This window comes from Bos taurus, chromosome 15 (genome assembly GCF_002263795.3).
Source record: "Bos taurus isolate L1 Dominette 01449 registration number 42190680 breed Hereford chromosome 15, ARS-UCD2.0, whole genome shotgun sequence".
NCBI lineage: Eukaryota > Metazoa > Chordata > Mammalia > Artiodactyla > Bovidae > Bos > Bos taurus.
In genome coordinates this window covers 30806446-30820016 of record NC_037342.1, presented here as the reverse complement: position 1 = coordinate 30820016, position 13571 = coordinate 30806446, and the positions used below count along the sequence as shown (strand labels likewise).

Sequence of the window (13571 nt, the reverse complement as noted above, 5' to 3'; positions counted from 1 at the left end):
GGATTCGAAGGGCAAGTGCTGTTTATAAAGTACCCACAGGACACAGGACCACTGGGAGGGGAAAAATAGGGTTCAAAAGAGACCAGATTTCAGGATTTTCCTGGTGGGTCCAGTGGTTAAGAATCCGTCTTGCCAGCCTGGATGGGAGGGGAGCAATGGATACATGTGTATGCATGCTGAACCTCTGCTGTCCACCTGAAACTATCACATTTTTAATTGTCTATACTCCTATATATATATATAGGAGTATAGACAATTAAAAATGTTGTGATAGTTTTAGGTGGAACTATATATATATATAATATATTTATATTAAATATTATATTATATATATATAATTTATTATATATTTATTCATTACATATAAATTTATTGTGTGTGTGTATGCGTGTGTGTGTGTGTGTATGTGTATATATATATATATATATATAAAAGAATCCACCTTGCAATGCAGGGAGCACGAGTTCGATTCCTGGCCAGGGAACTAAGATCCCACATGCGGTGGAGCAACTAAGCCTGCACACGACTAGAGAGTGCATGTTCTGCAATGAAAGGCCCTGAGTGCCACAAGTAAGACCCAATGCAGCCAAATAAATATATAAATAATTTTAAAAAAGAGAGAGAGAGACCAAATTTCCGCAAAGAGGATCCTGAACTGAGAGACCCAAGAGAGGGTCCCACAAGGAGACACTCCATAGATGGACCCTCCCTCAGAGACCCCACAGCAGGGCCCTCATTGAAGGACCCTAAAAAGATGACCTTGGAGTAAGAAGCCCACTGAGAAGACCCAGCAAAGGGAACCCTCAAATGGAGACCCAGTCAGAGAGGCTTCACAGAAAGTCCCAAACTGAGCGATCCCTTTGAGGTGCTGTCGAAGGGGAACCGGACACCACAGAGGGGCCAAGAAACCTCACAGGGAAGCTGGACAGCCCCAAGGGGAGACAGGCTGAAGAAGTGGGCTGGGGAGTGGCAGCAAGCAGCTGTAGAGAGATGACTCAGGTTGCCCACACCGAGTAGACGCAGACCCCACCTGAGGAGGCAGTGCCCCTCAGGTTTAGCTTAATCACCCCTCAGTGTCTGCCTGCAGGGGACAGGGCTGGGGGAGGTGCTGGGCTTCTGATAAGCATCAGCCTGGAGCTTTCTCCCAGGCCAGGCAAGGAGGGCTTGGCCTCCTCACCTCAGCCTCACCCTCTAGGGCTCTCGGCAAGATCCTCTTCACCCTCAGATGGCCTCCCTGCTGGGTTGCAGGGTCCCCCCTCCTCCCACTTCCCCCAGAGAAGGAGCCTCTAGAAGACAACGAGGTGGAAAACCCCCAGGAAGTCTCTGATCTTCCTGAGGTCTTGCTCCCCATGTGTGCTGAGGCCTTCTTGGTGGGAAGTGGAGGAACGAGAGCCCAGGATAGGCTCCTGGCCACGTCCAGCTCCGTACTGGTACTTCAGGATCTGGAAATGGACTTTCCCCAAACATTGGATGATACCCAGTTGGATGGCTCCTTCCGCCTCACTGAGCCCTTCCTGGCACGTCCTGGTGCCCAGGGATCCACTCAGAGTTAACACCTCCCTGTCAGCTGGCTTTCTCTCAGCCACATCAGGACTACGTCTGGGGAAACTGGGGTCCCTGGGTCTCCCCTGTGCATCCACTGCTGCTTGATTTCAGGACTGGCCGCTCCAGGAAAAGGCCAGACTCTAGCCTGCCGTGCTCCTTGGGTTGGGTCTTGAAAATTGCTTCCTCCAGAAAGAAGAGCAGGTAACAAAATTCCACCAACAGCCCTGAAGTCCTTAATAAAGGCCATGCATTGGGTGCTGCCCCCTTTAAGAGGCAAGTCGCTGGTTTGAAATGGCAAAACCAGGCTCAGCTTTCTTCACCTGGAGTCCTTCTCTGCTCAGGCCCTCAGACCTCCAGAAGCCCCACTCCAACACCAAGTCCAGCCTCTGGTATTAGGAGCCCCTGTCCTCCCCCGGATGGGGAAGGAGGGATCAGCGGGGTGAATGGAGAGGGCCCTGGTTCACTCCGTGCTCACAGACCTTTCATGCAGGGGAAACTGACTCCCAGAAGAGTATTTCTATGGCCTAGGTTCCCACCCCTGGGGAGAGGAGAGCTTGGAATCTAAATCTATGGGACATGGAACAAAGAACACAGGAACTGGGTACCCCTGGGTCTCCGCTGTCATGCACCCACTGCTGATGTATCTCTCACGTCCCCTCTCAGACAAAGAGATGGAAGGACTTCCCACAGGCCCCTGAGCAGGCTACTCCTCCGGTGGGGTCCCACAGAGCTCCGGCCCAGCCCCTGCACACGGACTCCCCAACCCTGCCGTGCACCAGCCTGTAACATCACCTAGATCCACAGAGCTGGGGAGCAGGCACACCTTCATGGGGTCTGCTCCACCTTCTCTCCCAACATACCTGAGGACAGGTAGACTCCCCTCTGATATTCACCAGACGTACTTCCGTAAGCCCTAATCAATATAGGTGCGTTGTACCAGCTGCCCGGGTTGTGCCTGTGTAAATGCCCAGCTCTGTTCGCTTCTCCTAGGCACCCCTAGACGGCACAAATGTCCATTTGGCCTCTACTTGATATAAATGCCGGGGACACCAAACACCAACATGTGGATACAAGTACTTCCCTCACTTTTGCACTCCCAGGTCCACACCCGTGGTTAAGCCAGTGAGCCACCCTTCTGCAGTAAGTGAAGAGTAAGGCAACTTCCCCGAGCCTAGGACAGCCCAGCACGCTCAGGTCCCACATAGCTGTGGCTCTTGGGGTGCTGCGAGCCTTCAGAAGCCCTGACACCCCTAGGCTGTAGCTTCTACCCGCATTCTTCCCCCCAATCCCCCAGACGTTCCAGGCGCCCGCCCGCCCCGGGTGACCCGCTGTCCACACCGCCCTCACCTGGCCGCAGGGGAACAACACCCCTGAGAGCGGCGCCCCTGTCCTTCGTCCCCTCCCGCACGCAGGGACACCTGTCAGAGCTCGCGCCCTCCGCCCCTCACCTGGGTGCATGGGTTCCAGATTCACCATCCTGCCCCAGGCGGGGCCAAAGCCAGCTTCCCCCCAGGCCCCTCGCGTCTGCCCCAGCCGGGCCCCAGGGGAAGCCAGGGTCTCCTGCCTTCTGTCCCCGGCCGCCACCGCCGCGGGAGCCGCCGCCGGAGCCGTCGCCGCCGCCGTCGCGCGCTCCGCTGCTCGCTCGCGGCCGCCCGGGCAGCACTCTGCGCGGCGGGATTGCCACACTCCCCAGGTGAGCACGCCGCGCGGCGGGCGGGGGCCGCGGGCCACGCCCCCTGGCAGGGCCCCCGCGCCTGGCCCCAGGCCCAGGCAAAGCAGCGATTTGCATTTGGGGAGCCGGGGGCTGGCGGAGGGGGCAGTCCGTGCTGCCGGGGCGGGTCCCGACCCTGCGGAACACCTGTCCGCCCCAGACCGGCCGGCGGCCTCTTCCCACCGCACCCAGGCTCCTGGTCTGGCTCGTCCTATTGAGGAACCCCTGGAGGATTAACCAGCGGGGGCCTGAGCTTTCCTCTGGACAGATGCCCCAGCTCTTGGAGGAGTTCTGGTGTGTCTGGAGAAGCCACGAGAGTGTGCTGGCAAGAATCTAGAGTTGGAATTCTACCTTTCAGCCGCTTGCCGGCTGTGTAACACGAGAGGAAGCTCATCACCTCCCTGAACTCAGTTTACTCAGCCATAAAATGGGACAGGTGCTAATCTTAACTGCATCTAATGATAGGAACCTAGCAGGTGGCCAAGCTCACCTAAGTCCCCATGCATCCTCATCTCCTCCTGGGACCTGGATGGGTCCCAGCTAATTATCACGTTTTCTAGGTGAAGATTCTGTCTCTTGCCTGCTCTATCAGGTTCCAGATTGCTGTGAGGCTCTTTGAGAGAATGATGTGAAAGTTATTTATTGAGTGACAGGGGCTGTGGGAGCAGCCACCTCCCTCATGTACAGAGCTGGGAAGTGACTTGTCCAAAGGCAACACAGTACCCTAGTGATGGAAGGAGCCTGGCTGGGGGTAGGATCCTGGCCAGGGGTAGGTCTCTGGACTCCCACTCCATGCTCTCTCCAGCACGCATCATAGACTCATCCTCTGAGCTCCCCTACTCTTCTGCTCCACTCTTCAGGTCCCAGTAAGAGGTGCCAAGGTCAAGAGACGACCTGCCTATAAGCCTAGGAAGCTGGGTGCCCCCAGCAGAAGCAGCTCTCGCCTTGCTTTCCAGGCAGGTCTCCCTATCAAGCTGCTTACAGAACAGATCTTGGACTTTTCTGCCTCTATGCATTGTTTGCAGTATTTTTTTCCAGGTGGTATATCCACTCACCATCCACTCCCATAATCCCCGTCATAACATCCAGAATTTATTGAGCTTTCAGTGTGTGTCAGGCAGTGTGCTAACCAGCACTTTAAAGTCACTTGATCTTGTTTAGTCCTCATAACAACTACACATTGGACTGTTATATTTCCGTTTTACAGATGGGGAAAATGAGGTTTAGAGGGTTTAGCTTGCCAAAGTTACCCAGCCAGTAAGTAACAGGGCTCCTGGTTGAAAGCTCTACACTCTATTCCCTCTGTACATAATTAAGATGCCACCTCCTTTCTGAAGTTAGAAGTTACATGATCTGTTATTAAATTACTGTAACACTTCAATGTTCCTAATAGCCCTTGTGGCCTGTTCTGTAGGACTTTTCTTATTCTTCCTCCTGGCTGTTAACTGATTGTCTTCCCCACTGCACCAAATACCATGTAGGGTACATGTCAGGTGTCAGAAAGGGCTCAGTGGGGGCCACAGTAGCCCTGCAAGGATAGAAAGTGTTTAATAAGCACCTCTTCGGGTCCATACAACCACTCACCCCTGTCGCACCTTCCGCTCCTCTCCCCACCCTTGGCAAGAAGGCAGGAGACTTTCTTCCTATTTCTTCTGGCAGAGGAAAGAGACCAGTAGCTTTTTGGAGGCCTAGTGAACCCAGGGATGTCCCCTCCCCCATCTGCCTCAGGACACTGCCAGGCTGTTCCCTTCTCTTTCCTTTCCTTTTCTTTCCCTCCTCCACTTCAGGTTTGCCCCAAATCTGAGGCCATTGCTTATCTACAACTGCACTTCACCTACCATCATCCTAGAAAAATGCCTGCACATAGTTTATATACCCCTGTGTGCTTGCAATTTCCATATCTCTATTTGCATACTATTTGCATAGCCATGTGCACCAGGGGTCTGATTCTCTGACCACCATTATCTGGAACCTCTGTCTCTTTTCTATGTGCAAAATTACATTTCTTTCTGGGGCTTTACTTTTCCAGAAGCCAGAGGAGCATGTACCTAATGACTCTTAAGGGACTTCCAGCTCTAGTAGCCTAGGATTCTCGGGTCCTGGGGTTAGGAGGGGGTGGAACTCCTGGGGATGGGGCCACTGGGGAAGAGATGGGGCCGTATGGGGCCTTATAGGTTCATAGTTGGAAGGACAGCTGTGGGTTCCAGACCACAGGAGGGGAGATTGTGTGCAGGAAGGGAGATTGGATGGAGGATGGGAGGTTGGGGGAAAGGTGGTAGACAGGACTTCACCTTCATTCATTTACCCATTCATTCAATAAATATTGACTGAGCACTTCCTATATATCAAGGAAGTTCTCCATGCTGGGCATATGCCTTCTTACTTCATCCGCACACCTTTAGGAGAAGCATACAATTTTTAGATTTCTTTTATGGATGAGGAAACTGAAGTTCAGGGGGATTAATATAGCTAGGAGATGGGAGAGTTGAAATTTAGACTAGGTCTGCCTGACTCCAAAGCTGGTGCTTTTAATCCTGCTGTCCAACGTCTGAGCCTGTCTCCTCTTCTCTTCTTTTCCTTTCTATGATCTTATCACTTGAAGTAGAAGGAACCTAGAAACAATCATACGAGGGACTTTGAGGGACCTCACCGAGGTCCACAAGCAGGGAAGACTTGCCCAGGCTTTCCAGGTGGCTCAGTGATAAAGAATCCACCTGCCCATGCAGGAGACGCAGGAGACCCAAATTCAATCCCTGGGTTGGGAAGGTCCCTTGGAGAAGGAAATGGCTACCCTCTATTCTCTTGCCTGGGAAATCCCATGGACAGAGGAGCCTGGCAGGCTACATTCCATAGGGTCGCAAAGAGGTGGACTTAGCTGTGCAACTGGGCACGCACACGCACAGGACTTGCCAAGGTCACACAGCAAGTGTAGGAGGAGACCCTATTCTCTCTGCTCCTTCGTCATATGTTCTTCCTGGGTCTTTGAAAGTTGGGTGGGGCGAGGGGCAATGTTGGACACTTTTTGTTCCTTCTTTCTGACTTGCTTGATGATCATTTCCACTAGATGAACTGGAACAGGTGTGCAAAAGACCCTTTGTCCCTCCCTCCTTCATGGAGACTGTGAGTGCTTCTATGGAACACTCAAGAGTCTCCCTGAAATCAGCTCTCTGAGTTCTGGGCAGATGGCAGGTGGTAGGCCCCAACCCCTGGGGCTTAATACTCACTCCATTCCTCTGTTTAGTGTGGAAGAGAAAAAGCTGTGGGGAGAGGAGAGAGATAGGGAATTGCCTGGAGGTTGGAAAGGAACAGAGAGAAGAAAAGAGAAAAGAAGCAAGGACAGGAAATTTCAGTGCCTTTGGACATCAAAAGCACCACATGCAAATCACATGTAAAATTTATGCAAATGACCCCTTCCTCCTCTACCCCCACCCCCTCAACAGCTGGAGGGCTTTTTCAGAAAGCAGCCAAATCTTTGCTCCAAGATCCTGTTGTCCCCAGATTGTGATCAACTTGGATCCCTCCTGGGGTCCTTCTGGTCCTCCTGTAGTGACATCTGATCCCCTCGGCCGCACCTCTAGGAAGTCACTAGCCCCCCAGCCCCATTTCTACTTGAGCAAGCTGTCAACTTCTTTTGCTTCAAGGACAGAAGGCTCTGGGAGTTAAGTCTACCCTTCCAGACACATTTCTGGAAACAAGCTTTACCCCTGGAGAAGGTGTTCGGGCAGGGAGGTGGGGCCACAGCCCTGTTCCCCACCTCAGCAAAGTGGACTCCTTGGCTGCAGGCCCTCGGGCTCACTCTCATTTCCTGTCATGTCAGCTGGATTGAGTTGTCAGGACTGGGAGAAGGGTGGAGAAGCCAGGCAGCCTGGAAGGCCACCAAGTAACAAGTCTCATCTTGTTCTTTCTGTCTGCCAGATGGGCTGTAGGGCCCAGAGTGTAGGGGTGTGGGGTGGGGGGTCAGCCCCCTGCCTTGGGGTGACCACAGGGAATGAGATTCAGCTCAGGCTTCCCACAGGAGCAGATGGAAGGAAGACAGAGGCCAGGAAGAAATCCTGGGCCTCTTTTAAAATCAGACCTAGAGTCCATCTGATGGCACCATTGCCAGGAGGCGTATTGGCAGAATGGGACTGGAGGGGGTTAGTGTCGGGATGACAGAGTGAGAGGCGCTCTGGGAACCAGAGTAAAGCAGCTTTCTCGGGAAGTGGACAGGAGAGGCCGTGGCGGTCAGGACATAGCTGTTCCCTGCCCCTGATATCCGCAGTGCTGAACCCCAACCCCAGTGCTGAGCCCCACCCCCTCACCCCCTACCCCCACCCCCGACTAGGGGGAGTACACACAAACTTGCCCGCTTTGCTCTCGAAGTTCTTAAATAATAGATCATAATATATGTATTTAATTTTAAAACAGCCTAACAACTCTGATGTCCAATGAACTCTTTTGACCTTGGGGCCAGCATTGGTCCAAGGTCTGGCCACTCGAATCACATCTTCTGCAGAGCCATGCCTCAGTGAACCCACCAGTAAGTTTCCCAGTCCCCCAGCAGACTCAGGGCAAGTCTAAGCCCAAGGCGCCCTCTTGTGGTGATGGGAGTGTGATCCTGACTCGAGCCCTCACCCCACCTGCTCTTCCAGGATTCTGGAGAGGTCTCCCCAGTGTCTCCTGTGGTGCCTGTCCATGTCTGGGGGAACCACAGGCAAGGGCCCCAGTTCCACACCAGTTGGAGATATTGAGTGTTAGTTTCAGGCCGCTGTAGGGTCTTCTAGTCCATGCTTCCCATCAAAGGCCAGACTTCACCATGGAAAGCCCAGCTGGAATCATCCAGTCACTGCCTTGGGCTGTCAGTCCTTTTGCTGGACAGCTCTGCAGGTTAAAACGTCCCACCTCCCACACTGCCCTCTGGAGCATCTGAGCTCCATGCCACCCACACACATAGGAGGTCAGAGCCCTTTGTGTACGCGTCCATCTAGAGCTGAGAATTGAGTACCCCCTGGAGCTATGCATTAGGCTAGGGGCTGGGAATGCAATAGAGACCAGGCAGTGTCCCTGACCTCAGGAAGTTCATGGCCTGGTGATGCTTGCGGACCATCCTGGGGCAAGTCCCTCATCCTGGGACCTGTGTCTCAGGGAAACAGAGGGGACTATAGGGCCCACAGGGCTTCCCAGGTGGTGCTAGAGGTAAAGAACCACCCGCAGCCAAGACAGGAGATGTAAGAGACATGGGTTAGATCCCTGGATCAGGAAGATCCCCTGAAGGTGGGTGTGGCAACCCACTCCAGTGTTTTTGCCTGGAGAATCCCATGGACAGAGGAGCCTGGCACGCTATGGTTCATAGGGTTGCAAAGAGTTGGACATGCCTGAAGCGACTTAGCACGCACATGGGGCCCACAGAGGGGCACACCTTACCTGAATCTGCCGGTAGGCATCAGGAAAGCCTTCTCTGAGGCAGGGACATCTAAGCAGACACCCCCGGCAAAGAGGAAGGAGGAGGAATGGAGTATAAGCAGTACAAGCAAAAGGAACAGCATATGCCAGGAGGGTGCGTGGCACCCTGGAGGAGCCCACACAGTACAAGCCGGCTGGATCACAGAGGACAAGAGGTGGAAAACCACAGGCAAGGGACGGCGGTGATATTTGCACAGGGAGAACTTTGAATCGGGCCTAACTTAGGTGGAAATAATCCACTGGTTTCAGGAGCAGGTGACTTCTGCTGATTGCAACACAGCCTAGGCTTGAATGCCACGGCACGGGGCGGGAGCGGAGGAGGAGTCTGGCAAGAAGGTTGACTATGAGGGCACAAGGAGAAATAGGGCAGAGGTGGAGCGGGACTGGGGCTTGGGGTGGTTTTGATTTCTTTTTTAAATGGGGAAGAGTTAAAAACCTTCTCAGGGCAGACAGGCAGGAGGCGGGAAAGAGGGAGATGCAAGGGGAAGAGAGGGGAGTTCTCCAGACAGGCAGGGGGAGCCTGGGATTCAGAGCCATGGAGTCGGGGGAGAAGGGACATGTCCCCACCATCAGGACAGGCGGGAATCCTGAGAGGCCAATGTAGAGGCAGCGGCTAGAGAGGCTTCTGCTTCTGGAGTGCAGGAGAAGAGGGGGCTGTGAGTGCAGGGTCCCTTCACCCCACCCGCTACCCCTGGGAGTCCACACATTCTCCCAGCAGGAGACACAAGGCAGGAGCCAGGACCCAGACAGTGAGACCACCGTCTCCAGGCATGCAGACGCCACCCCAGAAAAGCTCTGGGCCCTAAGGTAGCTGGTGATCTGCCTTCTCTCCCTAGCTTCACTGGAAGCCCCCCTGAGGTCTGGGCTTTCTCCCAAGGATCAAATAGGCCTGTGCCATCCATGTTACTTTGGCCCTCTTCCCATCCACTGTCCATTTTTTCTGGGTCCCCATCTGGGACAGCTATTGTCGTCAGGATCTCTACAGGAAAACAGTCAGCCTGACTCAGAGGTCCTTTGATGAAGGAGTGCTTATTTACAGAGGTGCCAGTGGCCTATGGTCTTTCCAGTAGTCATTTACGGTCGTGAGAGTTGGACCATAAAGAAGGCTGAGTGCCGAAGAATTGCTGCTTTCAAACTGTGGTGCTGGAGAAGACTCTTGAGAGTCCCTTGGACAGCAAGGAGATCAAACCAGTCAGTCCTAAAGGAATTCAATCCTGAATATTCATTGGAAGGACTGATGCTGAAGCTGAAGCTCCAACACTTTGGCCACCTGATGTGAACAGCTGACTCATTGAAAAAAACCCTAATGCTGAGAAAGATTGAGGGCAGAGGAGAAGAGGGTGACAGAGGATGAGATGGTTGGATGGCATCATCGATTCAATGGACATGAACTTGGGCAAACCCCGTGGGATAATGAGGGACAGGGAGGCCTGGTGTGCTGCAGTCTATGGGATTGCAAAGAGTTGGACACGATTTGGTGATTGAACAACAACCGTGGGGTTAAGGGACACTGAGAAGCTAGGGCTGAAGAGGACCAAGGAGGAATGGTGATCTAGGAGCCCAAGGAGGTCTGGAGCCTTGGAGGGAGAAAGCCAGGGGCCAGAGCTATGGTACCAAGGAAGCCAGGGGCAGGGAATCCAGGTCTCAAAGCTCTCATCCTGCCCTATGACCTCTGCTGCTTCTCCTGGCTGAGCCACAGGTGAGGGAACCTAGGTCAGGCTGATCCAGAGGTTGGAGTCCTGGGACACAAAGCAGGGCAGCGGGAGGTGGAGAATGCCGGGGCCCAGGAACAAACAGGGAGCCAGCATGGCCAGTCACCTCTCTATGGTCACTTGTTCATATAGGAGAATAAACTTGTAGAATACTCTGATGCTTCTCATAGTCAAAACACCAACACTTGGTGATAATACAAAGTGATAGCAGATGTGGTGGTGAATTTTCTGTGTCAGCTTGGCTAGGCTACCTTGCTAGTTGTTTGGTCTAATATTAGAGTAGGTGTTGCTGTGAAGGTATTTTGTAGAAGTGATTAATGTCTATTGTGCAGTCAGTTGCCTTTCAGTAAAGGAGATGATCCTTGATAATGTGGGTGGGCCTCATCCAATCAGTTGAAAGCCTTAAGAGCAAAGACAGGTTTCCTGGAGAAGGAATTCTGCCTCAAGACTCAACATGGAAATTGAGTTGAGTTTCCAACGGCTGACCTGCCCTCCAGATTTCAGACTCAAGGCTGCCACATCAACTTTTGCCTAATCTGCCAGCTGCCAGGACTTGACTGGCCAGATCCCCAGTCTCATGAGCTAAAACCAATTAGTGTGTGTGTGTTTACCCTTGAACAAGATGGATTTAAAGAGCCTGAGTACAGTTGTCTGGGGATTTTTTCAATAGTAAATACTGTAGTGCCACACGATCCACAGTTGAATGTGAGGATGCAGAGCTGCGGATACTAAGGAACCATGGGTATGGAGGGCCAACTATAAATCATACTCAGATTTTTTAAAAAATGTTTATTTATCTATTTATTTGACTGCACCGGGTATTAGTTTCAGCATGAGGGGTCTTTGGTGGCGGCATGTGGGATCTTACTGCCCGACCAAGGATTGAACCTGTGTTCCCTGCATTGCAAGGTGGATTTATAACTACTGGACCACCAGGAAAGTCCCCCATACTTAGATTTTTGATTCTGTAAAAGGTCACTCTCCTAGCCCTTGCCTTGTTCAAGGCTTAGCTGTATATTTGTTGTTGTTCAGGCGCTCAGTCATGTCCGACTCTTTGCAACCCCACGGACTGCAGCATGCCAGGCTTCCCTGTCCATCACCATCTCCAGGAGTTTGCTCAAACTTGTGTCCATTGAGTCAGTGATGCCAACCAATCATCTCGTCCCTCTGTCATCCCCTTCTCCTTCCGCCTTCAATCTTTCCCAGCAACAGGGTCTTTTCCAATGAGTCAGTTCTTCATATCAGGTGGCCAAAGTACTGGTGCTTCAGCTTCAGCATCAGTCCTTCCAATGAATATTCAGGACTGATTTCCTTTAGGATTGAATGATTTGATTTTCTTGCTGTCCAAGGCACTCTCAAGAGTCCTCTCCAAAACCATAGTTCAAAGGCATCAATTCTTCACTCAGCCTTTTTTAATGTCCAGCTGTCACATCCATACACGACTACTGGAAAAACCATAGCTTTGACTATATAGACCTTTGTTGGCAAAGTGATGTCTCTGCTTTTTAATAGGCTGTCTAGCTGTGTCATAGCTTTTCTTCCAAGGAATAAGTGTCTTTTAATTCCATGGTTGCAGTCACCATCCACAGTGATTTTGGAGCCCAAGAAAATAAAATCTGTCCCTGTTTCCATTATTTCTCCATATATTTGCCATGAAATGATGGGGACCAGATGCTATGATCTTAGTTTTTTGAATGTTGAATTTTAAGCCAACTTTTTCATTCTCCTCCTTCACCTTCATCAAGCGGCTCTTTAGTTCCTCTACACTTTTTGCCATTAGGATGGTGTCATCTGCATATCTGAGGTTATTGATATTTCTCCCAGCAATCTTGATTCCAGGTTGTGCTTCATCCAGCCCAGGATTTCGCATGATGTACTCTGAATATAAGTTAAATAAGAGAGTTGACAATATACAGCCTTGACATACTCCTTTCCCAATTTGGAACCAGTCCATTGTTCCCTATCCATAACTGTTGCTTCTTGACCCGCCTACAGGTTTCTCAGGAGCCAGGTCAGGTGGACTGGTATTCCCATCTCTTTAAGAATTTTCCACAGTTTGTTATGATCCACATAGTCAAAGGCTTTAGTGCAGTCAATGAAACAGAAATAGATGTTTTTCTGGAATTCTCTTGCTTTTTCTATGATCCAATGGATGTTGGCAATTCGATCTCTGGTTCCTCTGCCTTTTCTCAATACAGCTTGTACATCTGGAAGTTCTTGGTTGACATACTGTTGAAGCCTGCTGCTGCTGCTGCTGCTGCTGCTAAGTTGCTTCAGTCGTGTCTGACTCTGTGTGACCCCATAGACGGCAGCCCACCAGGCTCCGCCGTCCCTGGGATTCTCCAGGCAAGAATACTGGAGTGGGTTGCCATTTCCTTCTCCAATGCATGAAAGTGAAAAGTGAAAATGAAGTCGCTCAGTTGTACCTGACTCTTAGCAACCCCATGGACTGCAGCCTACCAGGCTCCCACATCCATGGGATTTTCCAGGTGAGGGTACTGGAGTGGGTTGCCATTGCCTTCTCCACTGTTGAAGCCTAGCTTGAAGGATTTTAAGCATTACCTTGCTAGCATATGAAATGAGTTCAGTTGTGTGTGTGTGTATCAACTGTATATATATGTGTATATATCAACTGTATGTGTGTGTATATGTATATATATACACATATATCAACTGTATCACATACATATATATATCAACTGTATGTATATATTTATGTGTGTGTATATGTGTTTATATATTTACCTATATATGTATATATGTTTGCATGTATACACATATATAATCTGTTCTCTTTCTCTGAAGAATCCTGATAGAGCAGCAATGTGGGGAAACGGGGCCTTTCACACACTGCTAGTGGTAATGTAGAATAAACTGGAACAGCGCCATCTGGAGGTGATTGTACAGTATCTACCGAATACTGGCCATAGGAACCAGTCACAGGAAGCAATTCAATTGCCCAGCTTCTCTGGTGGCTCAGAAGGAAAAAGAATCTCCTTGAAATGCAGGAGACAGGGGTTCGATCCCTGGGTCGAGAAAGTCCCCTGGAGAAGGGCATAGCAACCCACTCCAGTATCCTTGCCTGGAAATTCCGTGGACAGGAGAGCCTGGTGGGCTACAGTTCATGGGGTCTCAGAAGAGTGGGACACAACTTAGCAACT

At 51.3% G+C, this 13571-nt stretch overlaps 1 protein-coding gene across 2 annotated transcripts in view; it reads right to left on the bottom strand.

Moving 5' to 3' along the window:
• The window catches only part of POU2F3 (POU class 2 homeobox 3), a 90854-nt gene extending 87740 nt beyond the window's left edge, over positions 1-3114 (bottom strand). Inside the window, exon 1 of one of the 2 annotated variants that reach the window (XM_005215950.4) lies at positions 2994-3114. In XM_005215950.4, the coding sequence (XP_005216007.1) occupies positions 2994-3021 (28 nt within the window). In that variant the 5' untranslated portion in view covers positions 3022-3114. The remainder of the gene's footprint in view (positions 1-2993) is intronic. The other variant, NM_001205830.1, reaches the window with a different exon arrangement.
• Positions 3115-13571: the final 10457 nt, after the last annotated feature.